The sequence below is a fragment of the Salvia hispanica genome, chromosome 1, assembly GCF_023119035.1.
Source record: "Salvia hispanica cultivar TCC Black 2014 chromosome 1, UniMelb_Shisp_WGS_1.0, whole genome shotgun sequence".
NCBI lineage: Eukaryota > Viridiplantae > Streptophyta > Magnoliopsida > Lamiales > Lamiaceae > Salvia > Salvia hispanica.
The window spans coordinates 18906251-18927454 of record NC_062965.1 but is presented as its reverse complement, the minus strand read 5'-3'; the positions used below and the strand labels follow the sequence as shown (position 1 = coordinate 18927454).

Sequence of the window (21204 nt, the reverse complement as noted above, 5' to 3'; positions counted from 1 at the left end):
TATTATAAGGTAATTCTAGATGCAATTTGGGATTATAATTATAGGTTTTTGTTAAAATGATAACACCTCTTAAAGTGATACCGTGACACCACATATACAGCAATATTATAAACGCTACATAGCAATCTATAGATTGCTGTATAGCGTGTTGGATATTGTTGGCCGAGAAAAATTGTTGTATACAGTGTTGCATATTGCTAGCCGTGTTTTTTACCCTTTTTTTTTGCCACATAGCAACTTATTATTCGTCCACGTGTACAAATAATTGGCTACGAATTGTGGTATGATATTATTTTAAGAGGTGGTGACACACCCTAACACTCCCCTATCATTATAAATTTATAATAATGTTTATTATTATTTGTCCCAAGACACATAATTTTTAGGATTTTTGTAATATAGAAAATGTATCATGTTAAATTTGAACATGTAGCTTACTATTTTTATTGGGTATTTCGATTAATTCATGTCCTTTCTCATTTAAAAAATAGGAGCGACTAATTGCATGTGTCTATGCACCAATGATCAGTCTTTATTTTTTTCCCTAAGTGCTGCAACTATAATAAAAATGTAACTGTTGGAAAGAAATAAATTGGGAATCAAATATTAATTTGGTCCCATAAATTAGGGAAGACGGTATTTACTTTTAATTGATACTAGGGCAAATCTTAACCATGTATAGAGATTGGCATCGTTTATTTAGTCTGCCTCCATTGGTCATTGTAAATTAAGTTGTTGAATGAATAAAATCAAGTCTTTCAACAGTAACGAAAAACAACTATAATAAAAATGTAATGAAAAAAAATAAAAAATAGAGAAATTAAATAGGAGTAGAAGGAGCCGAATATTAAGGGGATATAACATTGATATACTTAGGCTCTGTTCGGTTGAGCTGACAGTCCCTGACTGCATCCCTTCTTCTTCTTTAATCTCACGTTCGGTTGGTGAGATTGTTCTTTTTCTAGGCCCGTCTCTCAACCGCGGCCCGCATCTAGACCCGTCTCCCCAATAGATTTTTGGATCTTATCTCGCGACTACCCATCTGGGGCTGACCCCTCCGATTATTTAATCTCACCGTCTCTGCGCTTCATTTTGTTCTACATTCTCTCTCTATATGTGCATACTTATCATATTTGCATCTGTACGTAAATATTGAGGTGGGAATTGAATATTGACTATTGAGTTACATTGGAATTTGGATATTGTAATTACATATTATGAGTTATGACAATTTTTTATTAAATAGGGGAACAAAAATTGTAAAGCTGCTATTGGAAAGTAGGTCTTTGATGATGAACTGGTATTATTGCTCCTAATTAAATTGCTTCACAATAATCAAATAAAATAATAATTATTTTTATTTAATTAATTTATTAGTTAATCATTTAAATAATTTGATTTAATATTTATTTATAGTGAATATTTTTTTTAATATTAATCTTATTAACAAATAGGAGTATTGTACTAAAATTATCTTGACAACCAAACAACCACATAACATCCTATACTATTATAGTCTTGGATAAAGCCCATCTCCACTTATCCCATATTGTATCTCAGTATTATTTAATCTAATGAACCGAACGCCACCTTAGTTCACAAACTACAATCCATCTCTGTGATATAACGGATTCATTGCTTGTACTCAAGGGATTGCATAGTATGAGTTGACATTTCGTGGAATTGCTGGATAACTAAGACTGTGTAGTTGGTCCTAGGGCTGGGGAAAAATACCGAAAAAATGATATATCGCTCGTATCTTATTGAAAAATATCGAAAAATTATCGAATTTTTGGTATATCGTAATTTTCGATACGATACGGTATCGTATCGTAAGTTTCCGATACGATAACGATATGAATTTCCTTATATCGCGATATATCGTTTTATATCGAATATATCGAAACATATTGAAATTCAATACACATTGAAGTTTAAAATTATAAATATTTATAAATCCATTTAATTCATTCATATATTTAGAAAATATATATATGAAACCCTAATAAGAACACTATTTATTTTATTGTGTTGAAGTTTTATTAATTTTTGTGTTATTTTTCAGTTTTGAAATTATATTTTTCGATATATAGGTATTCGATACGATAACGATATTTCGATATATCGTATCGATCTTACGATATATCGAAATATTGATACGATAACGATATTGATATTATCCATATCGAAAGTTCAATATATCGAAAGTCGGTATATCGAAACTTTCGATACGATATATCGATATTTTCGATACGAAACACGATACAACGTTTTCGATACGATATATCGTATCGACCCAACCCTAGTTGGTCCTACGACTAAGCTAATATGACGATATCAATCATACATGTATGATCCTAGCATAACTTAACGTTTCATATTTATAGGGGGTAAGCGTGTCAAGCGTCCAATCGAGCGCCACACAACATTGGACCCGTGTTCATCCCGCACTGCTCCATGGTTCGAACCATCTAACTGCACCCGAGTCGGTCGTAGCCAAATTTTTAATTATATGAAGCGCATATATCATTGTAGTAACAAGACATATATTCCTCAATAACTATCCATGCAAGTAAAGTATAATTGTGCAACACATAACAAAAAGTGTACCTTTATATATACTTTGCACTCGAAGCTAAGAAATCACGAGCTTATATATATTGAAGTTCAACCCTCAATAATCATTCATAATCTTCACCATCAACAACTTCAATTTTGAGGAAGAAATGGCTCGAAAATCATATCAGATTCTCAGCCTGGTATGTTTGTTGTTGCTAGTCGAGACGAGCAACGGGTTCGAGTTCAAGGTCGGAGGGCCAACTAGTAGTTGGACAGTTCCTAGCGATCCTAGTGTTGCAATCTACAACCATTGGGCGGAGAAAACTCGCTTCCAAATAGGAGATTCATTGCGTAACTTTCTTCTCTCATTTCCCTTTCTTTCAATTATGCATATATAGTTGCTTAATTTGCTACTAATAATACACACACAAAATAGGGGTGAGCAAAATATTTTAATTCAAATAATCGAATTCGACCAAACGTAAATGTTATTCGGATTAGATATTAATTTTATTTAAAATAGAATTATGTTAATTTTATTTCTAATTTATATAAAACTCTCTATGCATTAAGAATTTTTTGGATAATTTGGTTCAAATCGTAGTTTAGAACTTTTGGGTTTCCGATGGGTTTTTTGTTGTATCATACAGGTTTCGATTTATACTCTCTCAAAATTTACTTTCGGATAGATTTGGATTAAGAAAATTCTTGACTTGAAACACGAATGATCACTCCTAATAAAAAAATTACATCATACATATAAATAATTCAAACGATTGCACGGTCAAAATATTTTCATATTTTAAATTACTGTTACATACATCGTTGGTGCAGTGTTCGTGTACGACAGTAGCCGAGACTCAGTGTTGCATGTCACCGAAGACGACTACAACAACTGCAACACAGCATCACCCCTCCACAAGCTGAGCGATGGCCGGAGCTCGTTCCGTTTGGACCGTTCAGGCCCTTATTACTTCATAAGTGGAGTGGCTGAGAATTGCCGGAAAAACGAGAAGTTGGTGGTGGTGGTTATGGCGGATAGAAGCAGCAGCCATAAGCCGGATGACACAGCATCGTCGCCGCCTCCTCCCGAAGAGGAAACCCCTTCTAACAGAGCTGCCTTTGCAACGGCCGGCGCATTTGCAACTCTTCTTGGCTTTTCACTTGTTTTAGTCATTTAAATTTGAAAATTTATCTCTTGTTGTAATAAAAATAAGTTTATTATTTGCTTGGAAATATATAAATTATTCCGAATTTCATTATCACATTAGAAACCAAACACACATCAGATAAATGAAATGGGCAGTTATATGATAAACCTTAAATTTCATCAAAATTTTAACAAAATGATTCTCAATCTACTCGATTTTAACTTATATCTAAGTATATATAGCCAATGTTGTATACAGAAATTGGTTTCCTCCGTTACATGTTTGCTGATTTCTACTTTAGATCAGAAGTTCTTCCCCAGTTCGATTTTTTTCACCATCCGAATCGTGTTGTGTAGAACAGAGTCCAAGATACCAGCAACCTGCAAAAAATCAAACGAATTTCGACTTCGGTAATCTTAAAGGAGAAGAATCCAATGGATGTCAGGGAGTGGATAAGGAAACGTTGAGCACGAACCGTGAAAACACCTCCGATAATGGCACAGACGTTTGTGATGAAGTGCGAAAAGGACTTAGTGGTGTTCTCGGTTATTAAAACCTGATAGGGGGAAGAGGGTAAAGAAAACGGGAGTTGAAGAATAGACACAATTTAGAAGAAGGATTGCTAGAGCAGCTTAATTAATACCTGCATTGGTGATGGCTCGAAATGAAATTTGGCAACGGGGACTTGAGGACTGTGAATCAAGCTGCTATGGGCAGTGTACTCGTATTCCTCAACTAGTCTATAAGATTTTGTCATCACCTCAATTTTTACAAGTTGAAGATAATGCTCAATCTGCAAATGTAGAAGAAGTTAATGAATTTACTGGTGGATCATCCATGATAGGTTTAACAGTTGAACATTATCCATGAAAGGATAAGCGTGCAATCTCGTTTTGCCAGTAATCAACAAAGATATCCATTAATCAAATCAAACAAAAGATAGTGTCTCCTAAGCAATCACCGAGAAGTTTCCTTATGCAACACTATTGTGAGTCTGTGACTAATGTCGATTATCTTTCTTTAAATGGACGCATCTGGTCTTAGTTTTATAGTTACACATAGAGCGCAAAGACATTGGGATAGCAATTGCTAGATACACTGAAACAGCAGGAATAAACAATATAAGAGATATGGAAGGATGAAAACAACGAGATAAAAACTTACAGTTACATTTGCATTGGAATCGCTTGGATTAGTGATGTACGACAACCCATTCAAGCGGTCATGACTTCCACCCAAATGTGGCAGCAGCCGCTTCAAATCACTCATTACCCGTGGAGTGATCTTTTTACCAAAAGAAAAATGGGAAATAACATGTGACATATTCATTTGAGAAGCTTCAAAAGAATGGGAAACAGAATGAGCAGATATGATAAGATTCCCCGGAACCTGCCCAATAGAGAGAGAAGAGGAGATCTGATATTAAAAATAAATAAATAATGCACTTGTATAGTTTATACATGCAAGTAGGTATGATTCTAGGCTTCTAGCTTTGAGCTATCTCAAGTAATGTTAACGTATGCAGTTCTGCCACATAAACACATCGAATAATGTGTTCCTACCTTCTTCACACGTACAAAACCCTCGATTCTACAGCCTCCTGCTGAAGGTGCAGGCCTTTTCGCATCATCTTTTATCTCCGTGGCAATATTATTGGAAGCACCTTGTGACTGCAACGAAATTGGTGCTACTATATCCTCTACCATCTGCAATGACAAAATATAACTGAATTCCTCATAGGAAGAAGTTATTGGGTTGAGATCACCAAATTTGTCTTAAAAATCCCACTCTCATGATTTAGCAAGGAAAATTGTGGGTCTAGATTGAGATCAGTGCATTATAATTTCTCATTCTGTAACCTCTCCATCCAAACATACTTTTCCATACAGAGTCCAAGCATTCTTACCTTCACTAGACTATCGGTATCTCGGTCGCCATAATATGACTCATGCTCATGGTGGCCATGATCCTCCCTGCATAGGGAAACAGATTTTAAAAGTGGTCAAGTAACAGATTAACAAATTATTGAAACTCTTTCGGTCAAGTAAATAAGCAGAAAGAAATCAGGAACTCAAAGGTATAAACCTGAAGAAATGGGGGAGTGATCAATTGCTAACTCATCATTTAATTGCTAACTACAACTAATTTAAGGCCATAGGATTTTAGAAAACGTGTGGTCTACAATTTGCCACATGTAATTTTCATTTTTATTAATTAAATCGAAAAAGATAAAAAAAAAACTCCAAATTAGGGTTTTGGATGAAAATGTCAATATAGTGTTCCGAAAATATCAACTCAATGCTTTGAGAATGTCAACACAATGCTTTAAGAATGTTAACCCATTGCTTATATTGACATTCTACATGTATTATATTGACATATTTTATATAGTATGTTGACATTTCTGCTTGTACGAAAAAATTAAAAATTTTCGAATTTTTTTTCAAATTTTGACGTCGGAACATATGCATGTAGGATATCGTTGGAATCCTTATGAAATTATCTTTAATTTGATATATATTATATGAATTTAAAGTTTTGGGATTTCTATTAAAAGTTAGTTATAACTAAACATGTAGTTAATTGACATTAATACCCCTATTGATATTTTTTGGAATTAATCCTATGGCCTTATTGATGTTTTTCGTTGATCGTATTGACATTTAGGGATTAATGATCTAAACCCTTAATTTGAATATCTAATGGCTATTATTTAGTTGCAGTTAGCAATTAAGTTATGAGTTAGCAATATAACACTCCCCGAAGAGATGATAGCTGACCTTACATCAGTTCTTTTACGGAAGATCCGAATTGATGGATATCCTTGAATGTGATTCCTGCAAATTTTGTATATAATAGACTTAATACCCAAAACAGAAAAAGGACAAAAGAAGAGAAACATAAGAAATTTAAATATATAACTTAGGATCATGGAAGTGCAGAAATTGATACAAGGTGAAACACGAAACCTATAATGTGAAACAAATAGACAAGCTAGTAGGTGTGCATATACTTGTTAATCGTGTTAGTACAATAATAAAAAGAATATGCAAATTCCTCTCCCCCACACCCCCCACCCAAAAAAAATTAAACTATACTAACAATAATAATAAAAGAAAAGAATGATGAAGACGAAAAGTAATTGGACTAAGTAACAAAATATTATCTCGAAAGTACCTCTTACAGAGATCAGCTTCTTCTGTGCAATCAACCTTGCCCATAAGTATACGTCCATCAATTTCTGGATCATATCTAAAAGAAAACAGATGATGAGCTTCTACATGTGTTATTTGATAAAGATGCTAGTCACTCTATCAAGCATATAGTGCAGTAGTTATAGGTAACTTTCTTTGACCAAGTACAAAAGTAATATGAGAGACGACACCTTTCTCTTATAATTTTGGCTGCTTTCTCCCATGAAGGTTTCTGAAATGAAAGAAAGGAGGCAGATGTGTTACACTATTTACAACCATCCATCCGTTATTTCATTGATTTCCCAAGGGAAAGATAAGAAATTATTGGATTAAGAAATAACTTTGCAGAAAGACAAAGACTAGTGAGGTGCTGATACCAGGCGATTGCTCCAAGCGCACCAAGGGGCATAGAAGTTCACTACCAAAACAGCATGACTGTCGCATGAATCAGGAATATCAGAGGTGCACGTGTAGTAAAAAATAACAATCTGATTTTTAAATTAAAAGTATATGCATACTCATTACTCACTTGTGTGAAATTCTATCAAAATTGAGTCCATTGAGTAAAACAGAACCTTCTCCATGTTCTTCATCAGTTTCTTCGTCATGCTTAACAGCTTTAGTAACTGGTCCTGAGTGAAACTCAAGACCAGTAGGGTTTAATCTGGAATCTATTGAATACTTTCGTATAGTCTTAGTTATGTTCAACCTATTCTGAGAAAAACAAAAAGTGGAGAAAGTCAAATAAAAGTACAATCTGATTTCATTACAAGGAAACGTATACTAGAGCATGAAACTATAGGAAATCTCTTTACTCCTAATAATTCAAAAGAATACTTAAAAGAATTGGAAAGAATGCTTTAAAGAATTCATAAAGATAGTGTATTTGGAGTCAATGAAATAGACATACTGTTCCCAGGACGTCACTGACATCAACCGAAGCAAATTCACAAGACAATGCCGGAAAGCTACAATAATATTTAAGAAGATATCACCATAAGATAAATGGCGAAGAAGGAAAGAACAAAGATTAAAGGAAAGAAGTCATAGACAATATCAAATAATTTGACATTAATAAAATAAATTACCTCATATTGAAACTAATTTTTAGAAAGTCCGCATCAGAACTCTTGTCAACAACAATTGATGTTGAGGTGCTCACTCTCATATAATCATTCAATTCCTACATATGACAGCACAATCATAAAAAGGACAGGCATTTTTTTGCGCCACGTGGTATGAGATGTGGTGCATAAAAAAACAAAAAAAAAAAACATTCATACAGCAGCATGATAAAAATAAATAAAACGGGAGTTATTCTGACTAAAGATTGAATCTCTTTTCTTAGTATGAATGTATGATACGCCATGAATCCATCAATCAGTATCCAATAAAGATTAGTTTCCTACCATTCCAAATAGAAAGATCATGGAAAAGGCTGCTAGAATTGACAATCCAGCACCTGATAATGATGCTTCAGTCAAGTCTCTTGGAATTTTTCTGCAAATATGAGAGAAAAGGAAATGGAAATTTAAGTAAAAGGAGCATTTACACCAGTATCAATGAACATTCAGGACATACTATTCCAAAGCATCATATCTTATAATACTATCAAAACCAGCAGCAGACTACTTGAGAGTTACACTAGACTCAGTAATAGTAGAGATTCATACTCAATACGTGTACACTGTCTTCGATTAAGGCAGTATGCATACATCTAACCATATCATATATGCGAATCACTTATGGTAAACAACATATCTAAGAAACTGCATTAACATTAACTATTTCTATCTACTACAACCATTCCCTGCTTCAAATTGCTTCTTCACAAACCACCTCCGCCAAACCATAGCAAAGAAAATCCATATAGTAAATAAGATGTCCAATTACAAGCTTAAATGTGAAAATACAAAATCTAGTATCACTTGCACAGACTTTATCACTTGAAAAAAACAACGTAAAACACTAGCTCAGATGCGGGAAGAGAAAGAGTATCTAAACTCAAATGCTAGAATTCAGTTAGCTGAGCATCAGAAAATGATCCAAATCAACTCACAAGTGCATAACAGAAGTTAGAAACAAGAAAAAAGACATGAATTGCAGCGAAATGCGGAGACTAAAACAGAAAAGGGAGAATCACCTGTAAAAATCGACGGATTTGATTTTACTGGTTGAGAACATGATTTCGATTTTTCGGATGGATGAAAAAGGGAAGCTAATGGAAACTGCTCAGATCTGTGGAAAGAAGTTAATGTGATTGAACCGAAAGCAAAGGCATTAGCTTTCGTCAACAAGGGGGCAGAGGAGCAAAAGGAGTTTTCAGCTGGAGAAATTTTTTGTTTTCACGATAGTGTGCAGTATAATTTTAATATTTTTTTAATTTTATAAATTACGGAAATTAGATTTGATATTTAAGTAATTTATTCAAATTATAAAGAAAATAAATAATTAGATTTTTTAATTTTTCAGTAATTTTATAAAATTAATAACGCCAAATAATGTTATCGGGTGTTAGAGTAATTATTTTATTGATTATAATAACTAATTAGTGATTAACCTAGCATAATATCATTCAAATCATAACTTTTCATAATCTCAAACTCTCAACTTTTGAAACTATAATATAAAATCACAAGTTTCTTCAATCTTTCCAAACTACATCATTTTGAATATGCTGAAATATTTTAATTAAAACTCAAAATATAACAATATCATTTTATTGTCATATCATATTAATTTTAATTTTGATCATCATCAATTGAGAAAAAATAAAAGATTATGATTTAATATTGTATTAAAAAATTCACTATGAAATTAACTAGTAATCAAGAAAAAATTGTTTTTGAATGATAATCCATAAATTTATCAATACATATTTGAATAAAATATTTGTACTCATAATTATTAATTATGAACAATAATATAATAGCAGAAGTCATTCACATGTATATATGCTGCTCTAATACTGTAAAAGATAAAGAATTAGTATTAATTCTCTTTTTTCTTTCTCCATCGATCCAAAAATGGCCGAAACTCCCAAAACCTCTATTTTAGCTACATCACTTCTCCGCCCGACCTCACTCCGGCACCAGATGGGGCGGCGGCTTGGCCTACGCTGGCTCCATCATTGTTTGCATCTGTATTGTGATCTCTACTAATTCAGAACATGGAGGTGGTACTGGAACGGGAACGAAGGCTATTCTGTCGGAAGAACGTCCAGAATCGAGAAGTCGTGGGGAGGGGGACCTGCCACAAGAAATTAGTACATTCGTCAGTTAACACGATATGCATGGAAATGCAAAACTATGTTGTAAAGGATATTAATAGACGTTTAGTCATAATATAAGTTTGATAATATTCACGTCCACAACCAATAGTCACGTTTTTTCCATTTTTGGTCGTTCATCTTCTATTTTTAGCAACTTAGAAAGTGAGTTTTATTTTCACTACTTCAGCCACTTCTTCTATCCATCTATCTTCCTATTTTACCAATTTTGCATTAGAATATGAAAGGGAGCAACTGTGATAGTTACTTAAGTAGTCATTTTGAATATGAATGCTTACCTTCTTGACCACCTAGGATGTAGAATGGAATATGAGCTATCATTTTCTTATGGCCTTCATTCCAGTTTATGGTGCCTGGGTGTTGTGTTAATTTGCCCGACGTAGAAGGGCCCAAGACCGATAAACATATTGCAGGCTCGTTCATTAAACCCAAATAATCCTGGGCGCGCTTCCACACCCTCGCATCTGAAAGTCGAGAGCGTGCAACCTGCAGATATGTGCCAAATCACTAACAAATCAGGTTTATTTAAGAGGCAAACATAAACAAGTGTGGCAACGAAATAAAATGACCAGCGTTCACGGTTTTGACCTTTGCTAAAGATACACGGGCCCTTGGAAGTAATTCTCGGTGATAAGTGGCAAGTTTTGCTATGGCAGTCACGACAAAACATAGAAGCCTTGACTGGGAAGATTTTCTGAAACTAGAGCTCCCTGAACCATGCGCTGCTTCACCTAACCCCAGGCGACTTCCCAAAATCGAGGACAATATGAGTATCAGCCTATCGGGATAAATGTGAGACCATCCATATCATGCGATTATCTATGAATATGATACATACCTTGCTGATAGATTTTCATATAAAAGTAATTCCAAACTCTCAAATAGTTCACGAGCTGCATCTTTGTGAGATTCACCACCGCCTCCATACTCCCCAATGGCCCAACAGAGCTGTAATCCTAACTCAGTCTGTACAAGAATAAGAGGGGAGTTTGATGAAACAGAAAAGTGAGAATATTTGTACGTTCGTAAGAGAAATGAGCATGCTCTTCAGACCTTTCCAGGATTGTCAAAAGCTTCCCCAAGCCTGTCCACGATAGGCTTCTGCATTTTTTACAAATTAACGTCTCACACGAGTCAAAAACAATTTGATGCACAATTTTAATAAGAAACGAAATTACCCAAACTTCTTGACATTTACCATGTTAGTGCAAGCATTGATTTCTTTTAGGAATAGTCTGCTATGAAATATGCTGGCTTCTCTTTCAAATTGAAAAAGAAGCATTTTCCACTAGTGGTTTAAGAATGTTTAGTGTCCAAATAAAGCTAATTCTAATCATACTTTGGGGGGAAAAGTTACAGGATTAAGCACTATTTGTGGAAGTAGGTGGTGAATAGGAAGTGACTTAATGTGGTGCCATCAATCAATAAAAAGTAGCGATATCAAAATTTAATAAGCAGCATCCAACTTATCTACTTTCTTATAAATGAACTTGAACTTGAACTTATTGCTTGATTTTATATGGTCTAATTTTCAAAATAGATAATGTAAGAAATTACCTTAAGAAGTGCAATGAAATGAGGAGATCGATGAAAGGCAGAAAGCATAAATTCTAAGAGCCTCTTCTGTACCTGCATTGTACATAAGACAAGTCATACCATTCATTAAATAACACTTTCATCACTGGAGTATTCATTAAAATCTGTATTATGTTTAAAATCTGTATTATGTTCATAAACATGTATTGGGGAGGTGGTGCCACAATGGATGTAGGGGACGAGGCCAAAAAAAGGGGTAAACGAAAAGAGGGAAACATCATAAGTGAGGCTGATAAAATGCTATTATTGTTTATATAACATGGTAGTATTACATGGAATATAAAATTGAGAGAAAATATAATTTTACTTCATACAGATTGATGCGATAAGGATGCCAATATGGTGAAGAAAAAAGAAAAAAAATTACCTCATAGCAAAACATTTTGTCTGGAAATAAGGTTGAATATCTCGCCATAATCAAAGGAATCAGAGCACATATTAACGCTGGCATACAGATTAGTTAGAAACCAACATCAGAGTCCAAGAAAACCACTCTGCCCAGATGTACTTACGAGCTTAATTCAATAAATCATATTTTGATAAAGATATAATAAAGAAAAAGCAATCTATATACGTACAATCGTTAGCATCGTAAACTGCTAGTTTGAAATAGGAATCTAGAAGCTGTGGAGCTATTTTCAGTGCTTCTTTCAGTCTATTGGACAAAGGGGTACTTATTACTGCCTGCAAAGCTGATGCCATAGCGGGAGAGGTCCAATGACGTTCCTGAAACATCAGAGAGAGAACAAGGTAGATTTCTTTTAGTATGCCTGACAGTAAGCATATTCCCTAATACTGGATTTTATTTCTTCCTCAATTGCCAATTTCATCTAAAATGGTGGATGGGGATAAAATGAAGTAGAGGAAGGAGTTAAAAAAAAGGATGCCGAGTTCGATGAAGAAAGGGGGGGAAGAAATGCAATATTAATTCTACCCATTACAGAAAGTACCATACAGCAAGGCCCTCATTCTCATCCTTGAGGAGATCAAGAAAGATAGGGTCAGCTGCAGCCATAGGAGCACTATCTTCAGATTCAGAATCTGCACCTCCATCTCCTATCATTGAGCCAGTATATGCCTCATCCATGAGAGCAAGCAGCATCTGTTTCATATGGGAATAACTATCAGTTACAAAATAAAACATAAATGTTCACTGTCATTAATTCTTACACACCTCAGGTGCAGCACTTTTCTGAATTGAAGCTATGCTGCTTCCCACAAGTGACCCTGAACTTCTTTCCACCTTTTCCAATGCCACAACCAATACTAGTTAAAACATAGAGAAAAGGTGTCACGGTCTAGAAACATAAAAAGCAAATTATTGAAAATAGTAGTGACGTGAGAGCAATAATATAGGTCTCAGTCACTTATTCACTTATATGAATCCACACATGATTCAGTATCAACCAATGTCAGTACATTAAAAAGAATGTAACAATAAAACAAGTTGTCAAAGATTTCCCCTTCTTCTTGTCAGCTACTACATTTTTTTGCATGAGAATCATTACAGGCATCCTTACTATGCCAACCCATTTAGTATTGGTGACTTTAACAGGAAACAGAGGGATATGTTTCATTGTAAAGCAATATAAACATTAAATATATGGTTTGAAACTTGTTATCATTCTTAAACAATATATGTACACTAATACACACACACATATATTGTAAGATGCTAAAGTAAGCCCTCTAAGTTTCAAAGTACAAGGGAACTGGAAAGCATCAGAAAAGAAAGCATAAAGTCAAGATAAATGTACTTACTAGGTAAGTCTACAAGGGCCGGAAACAGGGGAATGAACGACCCAGGAGAGATAAATCCAGAGAAAATACTCAGGAATAAGTTTTTTAATCTGCGTGACAAAGGTGCAATATAAATGGGCTAACCAGAAAATAACAATCAAAATTCAATATTCAGAAGACAATAACACAGTATGAGACTTACTTCTCTCCATTCCATGCAATCAGTTTCAGCATTAAAGGGAAGAACTGCAATTTTCAATATAATTGACATACATAAGCAATTGAGACAAACTTTAAGGGGGGAGAAAAGAATGTGAAAGAGTTCAATTCATAAGCCAATGTTTATATTTTAGACTATTATGTGCTTAACAGTATAATACATATATAGGAGATAAATCTCAATTTCTGGCTGTTCACACAGAAACCAAAACAATGTGTTGAATCTCTATGCCACTGAACTTCTAACAACAAAGTATAGCATAAGAGCTGACATGAGTTACAATGCCCATAATGTACATCAATATAATAACTAATTGACATTTTTCAGAAACTCAGTTGTACAATACCACTCTAAAAAATAATTGACGTTCCATGCCACCAAATGGTTGCCCATTCATAAATACGAACAGAGCTTTTTGGGCATAAGTCTTATAGAGTTAATCAGAAATGTTCTTCAAAAATCTATTCCGGGAGTTTTTCAGTTCCCCAGTGTAAAGGTTTTATAAATCCAATCAATAAGTGTCTAAGAAGAGAAAAATCATTGGATTGGACGAATCCTCAGCTGCTGGTACCTTTAATTATTTTTTTATTTTTTTTGCACTTATCATGGGTGATGGGACTGAGCATTGATGTCAAATTTATCGTACGAGTTGCGATAGTTCCAGTTATAAGAATTATCCAAATTATACCTGCGGAAATAATGTAGGGAAAGCCTTCAGAAGTTTTGTTTTGTTTGAGCTCAGAAATGCAAGTGATGCTTCTGCAACAACAGGGTCTGCAAACTCACTGCACCAAAAATTAAAATGGATAGGAGTATAATGAAAATCAAATTAATGATTTGAGATCTATGTGAGGGCATAAGATAATGACTGTGAGAATACATAAGCTTAGAAAATTGATAGAGGAAAGATAACTTACTTTCTTTTAGCTTCAACTTAGCCACAAAAGCAATTGCAAAACTTAGCCAAAAAAACAAAACTTTGAAGCGCCCTCATTTCACTTTTTTATTTTATTTGTTTATAAGAAACAAACAAATTTTATTGCTAAAGAAGATACTACTAGTCAAGCCTAAAATATAGATACTCCTTAATCCAAGCAATACAAATCCAGTCATAGTTAAATCTGATATGGTGTAGGCTTTTTAAGCTTGTTATGATTTGACACCCACTAAGAAACTTAAAGCTTAACCCTGTTTCATACCACTTGAATCCCTTCCCAGTCAAAGAGACCAGCATAGTGCTGAACGATTAGCTCCCATAAGGATGGGTTCACCTTTTTTTCATTAATGAGACCCATAGGACTCATTTGATTGTTAGTTGCTTGAGATAAACTGAAATTTGCTCAATCCCTCAATGTGAGGATTAAAAAAAACCTACTGTAAGTAATCATGTTTATTGATTAATCAAAGTTCACAAACAACAATGATCCTAAGTGAAACCATAAGTAACTTACTGCACTGTTCATACTTGCAATTGGCATTATTAATCTTTTGTATTTATTTGAGACTGGACTTTTAATTACCAAAGCATACAACTCGACAAAATAAATTGGTCAATGCATATGCTGCCACTCTCCCAACTCTATCTTAACCTTATAGGAGAGAAATTAATTTGCTTACCGGCTCAAACACGAGCGGAAAAATGTCCTCAGACTAGGTTCAGCATCGAGTAAAACTATATCTCCAAAATCAAGAAAAAATTGTAGAATTGCCTGATGACAAAAGAGTAACCAAACAATGAGAAAACCACTACAGCAGGCATGTATAAACCAAAAAGGACCTGAACACTATGAGTACTGGCATGCTGATATTAGAAACACCTTATCTAAAGTTGAAAACTTGAAATGTCTATGAAATTCTATACAAACATACAATATGTATTTAGATGAAAAAGTATAGGAAATTCCAGAGCGATAAGCCTAAAGTTACAACAAATTGTTTAGTCAGGAGTCTCTTCTAGCAACATCGTGACAAGGATAACATCAATATCCTCCAAATACCTCATCCAAATTATGAGATTGACCCGACCATAAAAAATTCAAATAACTAAAGAATTTGAGGACGAACTATTGACATGGCTTTATCGGTAACAAACAGTTAGGAATATGATTATACATCTTGAGAAACAGCGGCGATAACACAAAAAAGGACATGTACCAGCAAAAGGAGGCCGCTGGAGGCTTGAGTCTGCGAAATTGAAGCAACACAGCGATGAAATATCTTATTGAGCAGTGGATAAACCCTAGCTACCAGCTCGTCCGATTTCTCGCCTTTGCAGAGCTCATAGAGACTCTTGACCTATACAATCCACATAGGAGATCAGCAAATCAGGAAGAAGATCACCAAAATTGCATAGGCACAGCAAAAATGTAGAAATTGTGATACGAAATTCAACCGAATTAAGAAGGGAAGGATCGGCGGCGGGGTCGGCGGAATCTCTGGCGGCGGAAGAGAGGGATCGGAGATGAGATTCCCATTCTTTATCTTTATCCCCCATTTTTTCCAGTGAAGCTGAAATTGCGATTACCTTGCTCGATTATATCAATCGAGGCGCGCTGGTGAAATCTTCAATCTTCGAAGTGAATCAGTGATCTTCACTGTTCTTTCTTCAGTTTACATGTTTTTGTTATTCCGTGAAATTCAACTGCTCCATTTTTTCATAAAATTTAAAACATTTAGCATTTTCATATTTCAACGTAAAACTATAATCTACTATCATTTCTAAAATTGTGAGATTTATTTAATCACCATATGTGATGATAGTTATTTTAGCATTATGTCCTTTATTCTGTCTGATTTTGACGTTCTATTTGGACTGTGCACATGTTTTTCTACAAATTTCTTATTTCAATTAGTATATTTTTATACATTTTATTTGATTTTTATTCCATACAATTTAAAACATATTATCATTTTCATTATTTACACATAATACCATCTTATCTACTCCATATAATTAAAATCCATGACATATACTAGTTGGAAATATGACACAGACTCTTCAAATTATTTTATATACTTTCAATTTTTTACCAAATCAATAGATAAAACATTTTCTTGCAATCAATAAATAGGGATTCATTGCCTACTCAAAACGCCACAACTTTGTAAACTGACATGGGACAAAAAACAACTGATATATATTGATGGATAATATCGTATCACAACAAAGAAAAGAAGTTTGTCAAATTCAAACACTAACAAAATCTGGTCATACCGCTTGGTACAAAAGCAAATTATGTGTTTCACACATAGGTATCGATCAAAGATTTCCTCATTTCATCGACCAGCGCACTAGGTTTAGAGTCCCTCAGCTTAAACACACTCTCGATAACAGACAACTCGGTCGCTGTGGTGTCTGACCCACAGAAAGCCGTCCAGTCATTCACTGTCAGGCCAGCAGCTATCACGTCGCTACCACGGTTCACAGTCCCAGCGACCAAAGGAACTTGGAGGAGTGTCGAGAGCTCATCTAGATCTTCAATGGATGTATGAGGATGGACCTGTCAAAACGAACAAATTTGTAACAAAGAAAAATGATCCAGATCCTCTTCAAAAAAGAATTGAAGTCTTACCAGGCCACCTCTGTTGGAAAAGGTACAATAACTCCCGACAAGAATATTGCCGGCTACAGTCTGACGGAAAACCTCCACACCAAGCACATCTGCGATCAATTCCTCAGTTTCCTAACAGATATTATTGAACATCAGTAACTTTCTTGAATTGCATCAAGACTAATGATTGGCACCGTATTCAATACTAAGCAGGAGCTAAAAACTTTGCAGTTCCTTAGAATGTTTACCTTGTCGAGGTCAGGATGCGAAAGAGCAACGTGATCATTGCAGGAAATGCAGTTACCTAGGGCAGATAATCTCTCCTCAATTCGCTGAACAACAACGGAATCAGGGAGACTGTTCCTTAAGTGCTGAAGCTCTATTATAAGCACAACACAGTAACAACATCAGGTCTACGAAAATCAGATAATCAAGTAATATTCTTATTCGCAAAAGAAGACCACATCATAGAGAAATAATCAGAATTTTGCAACACAATGACACAACAATATATGAATAAAAACGCTTAATGTGAGCTGCACAACTAGGGCTTCCAGCAGTTGCAGCATCCAAAACAATCCTTTCACAATCCTAATACAGCTATAACTCTAAATTATTACTACTATTAAGTTTTGGGATCACCTTGATCAGTAGTATTGTGAGGCAAAAGCAAACCATTCTTATTTCCTGCACACATAGTAAATTTATTCGTGTAAGTCAATAAGTAGTGTGACTAATTCAAGGAGTCAATAAACAAAACACAACCAAACGCCGACCTGCACATAGACGTCCAATAATTCTGGTACCCGCAACCGAGGCTTTCACCACAGGAATCACATCAGCCAACTCAGCCTCAAATGTGCTGCCACCAAACACCAAGTATTACACTAACGAAATAAATACATAACCACTGCCAAAAGCCGTTACTCGTATGATACCTGTAGAAGTTCTCCGAACCCCCAATCGCAACCAGACAGTAGGCATTGGTAAGCTTGGAGAAAACCCCAATCTCACAGTTATTCTCGTATTGCAATCCTGTGAATCCAAACAAAATTAACAATGACTCTATTCTCTAATACTCGTGTTTAACCAACCAAAAATACTCACTTGTTGCCATAGTAAAGGATAAGGAGCTGGACGATGAACAACAAACGTTCAAATCTGCACATCAAACAATAGATAAAAACCGAATAAAAATCTCCACTACAAAATAAACCGCAACTTAAAGCTGAATACAACTATGAGAGACACTAAACCTAAAACCCTAAAACCCTAAATCCCAAATACTACTAAATTCCAGCTAGGATTGTACAATCGCCGCTATATAGAAATTAAATTAACTACTCAAATTGCACTGCAAGATCAATCCAACATTAGAATCGAATAGTTGCAATACTACTGTTTCAAACACATACACCTTTCTAATTTTTGAAAATGTTGCTTAGATAAACATAGAAGGGGACAGAAATACCTTAATTAAGTAGAAGAATAAGCGATTAATCTCAAGAAGAAGATAAAAAGCGGCGGTGCGGTTCCTAGCCGGAAGCAGAAGCTTGGAGATGGGGGAGGTGAAGAAGAATTTTAGGTCAAGATTTTATAATTTTATTTAATTTTTCTTTTAGGCTTTAAATATTCTGGGCTTGTTTCTGGGCTAATGATTTAGTTTCAGTGAAAACCCAATCAATTGTCTTTGGAAAAAATTAAACATCTGGTTTATATCACAAATTTAAAAAATATTTGAAAAATTGGTAGTAATTTTTAACTAAAGCGACGTTATTTTATGCATAAATAATCGACATATTTTGACTCGACAATAACATTCATTATGATTTCCTAAATACGTGCAAAAAATGAAACAGGTCATATTAACTGGAACTAGGACGGACAATTTTTGATACAACATAATAACATGATACGGACCCGCACGAAATTAACACGACACGAACACGCACGTTCAAGATTTGGGTCATTATTGGGTCGACCCAATAAGAACACGAAGATAACGGGTTGGGTCTGATCGTGTTTGGGTTACACGTGAAGAAAAAAATAATTATTTTTTATTAATTAAAAAATTATTAAACTTTAATTTTTAGTTATTTTTGTTGATTAAAAATATTATACTTTAATTTTATTAATTAAGAAATATTAATTAATTTTTTATGATTATCAAGAAAATATTATGCTTAGATTTTATTTAAAATTATTTTTTTTAATTATTTAATTTTATTATATAGATTTAATATTACAATACTTTAATTTTATTATTTTGATTAAGAAAATAATTATTTTAATTTGGTATTTATTTATTTTATCGTGTAATATCATGTTTAAATCATATAATAACATCATGTGAAGCTAACTTACTATCATTAACAGAGAGTTAAACTTTTTTTAGGTACACAATAACACGCACGAACCCGTTGGGTTGAGACACGATAAGAACCCGATGATTTTGGGTTAGGTTGAGTTGGGACACGATTGGGTTGGGTCGACAATGGATTGACACGATAACGACTCAACCCGCACGATTTGACAGCCCTGACAAGAACGGAGAGAATACTAATGACTAACTCGAACAAAACATAATTAAATTCTAAAATTGAATAGGAAAGTGGTTTAATAATTTTGTAAATCAGAACAAGATCAGTATGAAAAATACGTCTCAACAACATAATGGTTTTGTAAATCGTATTGGTTTTAGAAAAAATGTGTTTCCAATCCTCTTCTAATGCAATGGTGTTTGTTACTCCCTCCGTCCCAGGATAAGTGAAGCACTTCTTTTGGGCACGAGATTTAAGAAATTAATATTTAAAGAGTTAAAGTAGAAAAAGTAAAGTATGAGAGAGATAAAAGTAGAGAAGTAAATAGAGAATAAAGTAGGTGGAGAAAAAAAGTACTCCTAATGCCGGACTAAGGGAGTAAGAGATAAGATTTTTTGCTAAATAGAGAAATAACTCACTTATAGAGGGAACATCCGAAAAGTGAATATGACTCGCTTATTTTGGGACGAAGGGAGTACTTATCATGTAAAACAGTTGAATAACGGTACACATTTTAAAGGAAATACAACAAAAGCCATAATAGGAAAGTTTGCAAAGCAATATTGTAAAGCATTAGAGAGAGTGTACTATGTTGTTCATGATTTGTTTTTCGATAATTATATCATGCTTAATCTGATATATATGTAGCTAACAAGAGAAGGATCTAGAAATGATGCCACACATAAAACTCCTCTAGTGAATGTTGTTGTAATTATATCACGCTTTGTGTGCGTGTTGAGCACGCCCATTGCCAATGAGAACTTCCTTCCAACTAGTATTATGACGTGACAGATCTTTTATTATAGCTTTTATTATAGCTGTGGTGATAACGTTCTCATGCATCGCATCTTGATCTGAGAAGTTGAGCTTGCACTAAGTGGATAGCATGATTGCTTTCTATACATAGGCTAACACATGTCAATGCAATTCATATTTCATAATGTATATCATTGGGGGTTCTTTATTAAGTTCACAAATTATAGTACTATGTTTTTATTACAGAACATAAAATATGTGAGTAGAAATATTATTAACTCGTTTTGAGGTGGGCTCAAGAGGGATAGGTTGTATTGGGACTAGGTGTTTTGAAAAAGGCCCAAATAGCGCCTATTTCATAAGTATCATAGCTCAGCCCAATTGCTCAATCAGATTTACTTGGTATTGTTAAACATATGTGCTATGAGATTTCATTAACATGTCCAAACATTTTTTTGGAATATAAGTACAAGATTGTACTCCATAAAAGTACAATAATAATAATAATAATAATAATAATAATAATAATAATAATAATAATAATAATAATAATAAGCTACAACAAAATATGGTCTATAATAATAAAAATACATTAAAATTTACTTCAT

The 21204-nt window shown here is 34.2% G+C and overlaps 4 protein-coding genes across 6 annotated transcripts; 1 reads left to right on the top strand and 3 right to left on the bottom strand.

The window, feature by feature from the left end:
• Positions 1-2697: 2697 nt before the first annotated feature.
• Positions 2698-3824, top strand: LOC125201861 (early nodulin-like protein 3). Its single transcript, XM_048100143.1, has 2 exons — positions 2698-2910; positions 3394-3824. The coding sequence occupies exons 1-2, from the start codon at positions 2727-2729 to the stop codon at positions 3738-3740; spliced, it is 531 nt and encodes a 176-aa protein (XP_047956100.1). The 5' UTR covers positions 2698-2726; the 3' UTR covers positions 3741-3824.
• A 25-nt stretch (positions 3825-3849) lies between these two features.
• Positions 3850-9251, bottom strand: LOC125201860 (protein disulfide isomerase-like 5-4). The gene is made up of 15 exons (XM_048100142.1): positions 9048-9251; positions 8314-8404; positions 7993-8087; positions 7815-7872; positions 7434-7618; positions 7282-7339; positions 7096-7136; positions 6888-6962; positions 6491-6547; positions 5617-5683; positions 5273-5416; positions 4875-5099; positions 4354-4503; positions 4186-4266; positions 3850-4090 (listed from the first exon to the last, which is right to left on the bottom strand). The coding sequence occupies exons 1-15, from the start codon at positions 9086-9088 to the stop codon at positions 4013-4015; spliced, it is 1446 nt and encodes a 481-aa protein (XP_047956099.1). The 5' UTR covers positions 9089-9251; the 3' UTR covers positions 3850-4012.
• Positions 9252-9782: 531 nt separating this feature from the next.
• Positions 9783-16437, bottom strand: LOC125218740 (AP-5 complex subunit zeta-1). Of its 3 annotated transcripts, none has more exons than XM_048120518.1 (16): positions 16142-16426; positions 15904-16044; positions 15367-15458; positions 14438-14534; positions 13732-13775; positions 13551-13639; positions 12964-13055; positions 12745-12891; positions 12368-12515; positions 12157-12233; positions 11751-11822; positions 11247-11294; positions 11032-11159; positions 10782-10971; positions 10472-10679; positions 9783-10153 (listed from the first exon to the last, which is right to left on the bottom strand). In XM_048120518.1, the coding sequence occupies exons 1-16, from the start codon at positions 16241-16243 to the stop codon at positions 10104-10106; spliced, it is 1725 nt and encodes a 574-aa protein (XP_047976475.1). In that variant the 5' UTR covers positions 16244-16426; the 3' UTR covers positions 9783-10103. The 3 variants fall into 3 exon arrangements, with proteins under 3 accessions (XP_047976475.1, XP_047976553.1, XP_047976625.1); XM_048120596.1 differs by having other exon boundaries at positions 10782-10938; positions 16142-16422; XM_048120668.1 differs by lacking the exon at positions 9783-10153 and having other exon boundaries at positions 10562-10700; positions 16142-16437.
• Positions 16438-16866: 429 nt separating this feature from the next.
• On the bottom strand, positions 16867-18911 carry LOC125210001 (eukaryotic translation initiation factor 6-2-like). The gene is made up of 8 exons (XM_048109581.1): positions 18772-18911; positions 18408-18461; positions 18239-18335; positions 18077-18162; positions 17943-17987; positions 17549-17679; positions 17322-17432; positions 16867-17249 (listed from the first exon to the last, which is right to left on the bottom strand). The coding sequence occupies exons 2-8, from the start codon at positions 18415-18417 to the stop codon at positions 16992-16994; spliced, it is 738 nt and encodes a 245-aa protein (XP_047965538.1). The 5' UTR covers positions 18418-18461; positions 18772-18911; the 3' UTR covers positions 16867-16991.
• Positions 18912-21204: the final 2293 nt, after the last annotated feature.